At 40.4% G+C, this 2,500-nt stretch overlaps 1 protein-coding gene across 1 annotated transcript in view; it reads right to left on the bottom strand.

The window, feature by feature from the left end:
• LOC122257797 (uncharacterized) overlaps nucleotides 1-647 on the bottom strand; it is a 664-nt gene extending 17 nt beyond the window's left edge. Inside the window, exon 1 of the mRNA XM_043023298.2 lies at nucleotides 1-647. This exon is cut by the window's left edge and continues 17 nt beyond it. Within this exon, the coding sequence (XP_042879232.1) occupies nucleotides 86-637 (552 nt within the window). The 5' untranslated portion in view covers nucleotides 638-647 and the 3' untranslated portion in view covers nucleotides 1-85.
• Nucleotides 648-2,500: the final 1,853 nt, after the last annotated feature.

Here is a 2,500-nt window from a genome sequence, read left to right as displayed (position 1 = left end):
GCCGCAGACGAGTCCGTAACGGTGGCAGACGGAGCTTCGGCGAGACGCTGCTCTACGGCCGGACACCCATCTGATGGAATTATTATTATTGGTTCTCCTTGAACCTCTTAACGGCAGCGCGGGCCTGGCGTATGCAATCACTGCGGAGATCTCTCGAAATTGTCAGCTTGATGGCCGCCTCGACGTCGCGATCGCTGAGCGTGACTCGCTTGCCGACCTTGATGAAGTCGGCGGCGATGCGACCCAGCTCTTCGAAGAGGTCGCAGGTGACGTTGTCCATGACGTTGAGGCCTTGGCGCGTGATGCCGAAATTGGGCTCGATGTCCTTCACGATCCGAGAGATGTAAAGCCTGTAGGACTCGATCCTCTTCCGGCGCCGGAGGACGGCTGGCCGCAGGAAGCTCACCGACTCGTGTTGCTCAAGCTCGAAGGAGGAGACGCCGGGGGACTCCTCGTCATCCTTCGTCGAGGACGGAAGGAGCTCGAGTACCTTCTTAGCGAGGGGCTTGATGGGCTTGAGAAGGTCAATCAATTCGGCCTCCTTCGCTTTCACTTCTAACTTCTCCTTCGCGGCGTCCATTTTCTCGTCGATCTTCCGACCGAGGTCTTCGGCCTGTTTTTGAACTTCTTTGCTCATTGTGCTTCCAGTGTTTTTCTCGAAAGAGGATGGATTTTGGCGGGCGCCTCTTTATATAGCAATGCTTCCAAGGCTCTGATTGGTCAGTGTGGCTCAAACTGCGTCGTGATTGGTGCGTTTTAAATCTTTGTTGCCAGATAGTGTTCTTTCAATTTTAGTTCCCTTTTGATTTAACTATTAAGTATTCATTGTATGTAATATTAGTTCTCTCTGTTGTGATAATGAAATTATGTTTATATTCACTACTGACTTAATATAGGAAGTGAAACAGTGGCGAATATATGAAAGGCCAGCTGGAGATGGGCGGGAAAAAACAGCTATAAGAGAAAACACTTCACTAACGTCATAAAACACAACAATCAAATGGTGAAAATCACATTTTTCTTTCTTTCTTTCTTTTCTTTTTCCTTCTATTTTCAAACACTTTGAATTATCTTTACCATTTCTCATGTTTAAGTGGCAAGGAAATTTCCTTGTATATTTAAGCGGGAAATATTTCAGTTTCAATTCCAGAATGTGATATAGTTTAATTTAAGAAAAAAAGAATATAAATAGGAAAATTAGCTGTTAGTTCATTTTGTTAAGGACAATAAATTATACATACACGAAAGAATCTCTCTCTCTCTCTCTCTCTCTCTCTCTCTCTCTCTCTCTCTCTCTCTCTCTCTCTCTCTCTCTCTCTCCTTCTCTCTCTCTCTCTCTCTCTCTCTCTCTCTCTCTCTCTCTCTCTCTCCCCTCTCTCTCTCTCTCCCTCTCTCTCTCTCTCTCTCTCTCTCTCTCTCTCTCTCTCTCTCTCTCTCTCTCTCTCTCTCTCTCTCTCTCTCTCTCTCTCTCTCTCTCCCCTCTCTCTCTCTCTCTCTCTCTCTCTCATTAGGTTAGGTACAAGTTATCATTAAATGGTAGAGAAGTGTTGTAGATCTGGGCATTAAGAGATAGATGAATAAGTGAATAGTTTATTAAGTAAACGTCACAATTAGGAATGGTGTATTAACTGTTGAATTGAATATTTTGTTGGTAATTATTTAGATATTAAAATTGGTATGAAAAATATGTAACTTAAGTGGTATTTAACGTTGGTGTTTACCATCGACGACTTTGTATAATTTGTTCACACACATGCACACACAGACACACACACACACACACACACACACACACACACACACACACACACACACACACACACATGAGCTTGTGTGAGCTTAGATATAAAAAATAATAGATACATAGATGATGAACAAACTGATAGAGGAATACTTATCAAAAATAACATTTAGCGTAAACTATAATGTTATAAGAACATTCTACTCATTTGACTAAGTTTATCCCTTAGAGTTTTCAATCATTACAGAAAACGGTTTCTACGGGAGACTAAATAATTTTATACCGGCTATTTTAAAATAGGAAATAAGTTCTATAAAATACTTAATATTTGAATATTCTATTTTATAATCATAGCTAATAATACAAACACCAATACTTGAAATATCTATAACTATGTCTATCAAATCTATATCCAAATGGAAATGAAACCGGAATATTCATAAACCTAAAATATAGGCCTATCACTATTGGTACACTAATCATTTTTCTAAAAATTCTTTGATGTTAATTATTGTTCTTTGCATCTTACATTCCCTATGCCAGTTTATAAAAAGAAAAAAATAAGTAACATTTCTCAAAGTAGGAGGGCCTGATAGTGTCTGAGTTCAATACCTTTGTAATATTTATGTCTAACCTTTTATTTCTTTCTCTGCCTCTGATTCTCTCTCCCCCTCTCTGTCTCTTTCGCTCGCTCTCTCTTTCTTTATCTCTCTCTCTCTCTCTCTCTCTCTCTCTCTCTCTCTCTCTCTCTCTTTCTTC

The sequence above is a fragment of the Penaeus japonicus genome, unplaced genomic scaffold, assembly GCF_977035675.1.
Source record: "Penaeus japonicus unplaced genomic scaffold, GWHDUDI00000001_assembly GWHDUDI00000016, whole genome shotgun sequence".
NCBI classification, from domain to species: domain Eukaryota; kingdom Metazoa; phylum Arthropoda; class Malacostraca; order Decapoda; family Penaeidae; genus Penaeus; species Penaeus japonicus.
Note: the sequence above shows the minus strand (reverse complement) of the source record. Positions and strands in the feature narration are given on the sequence as shown.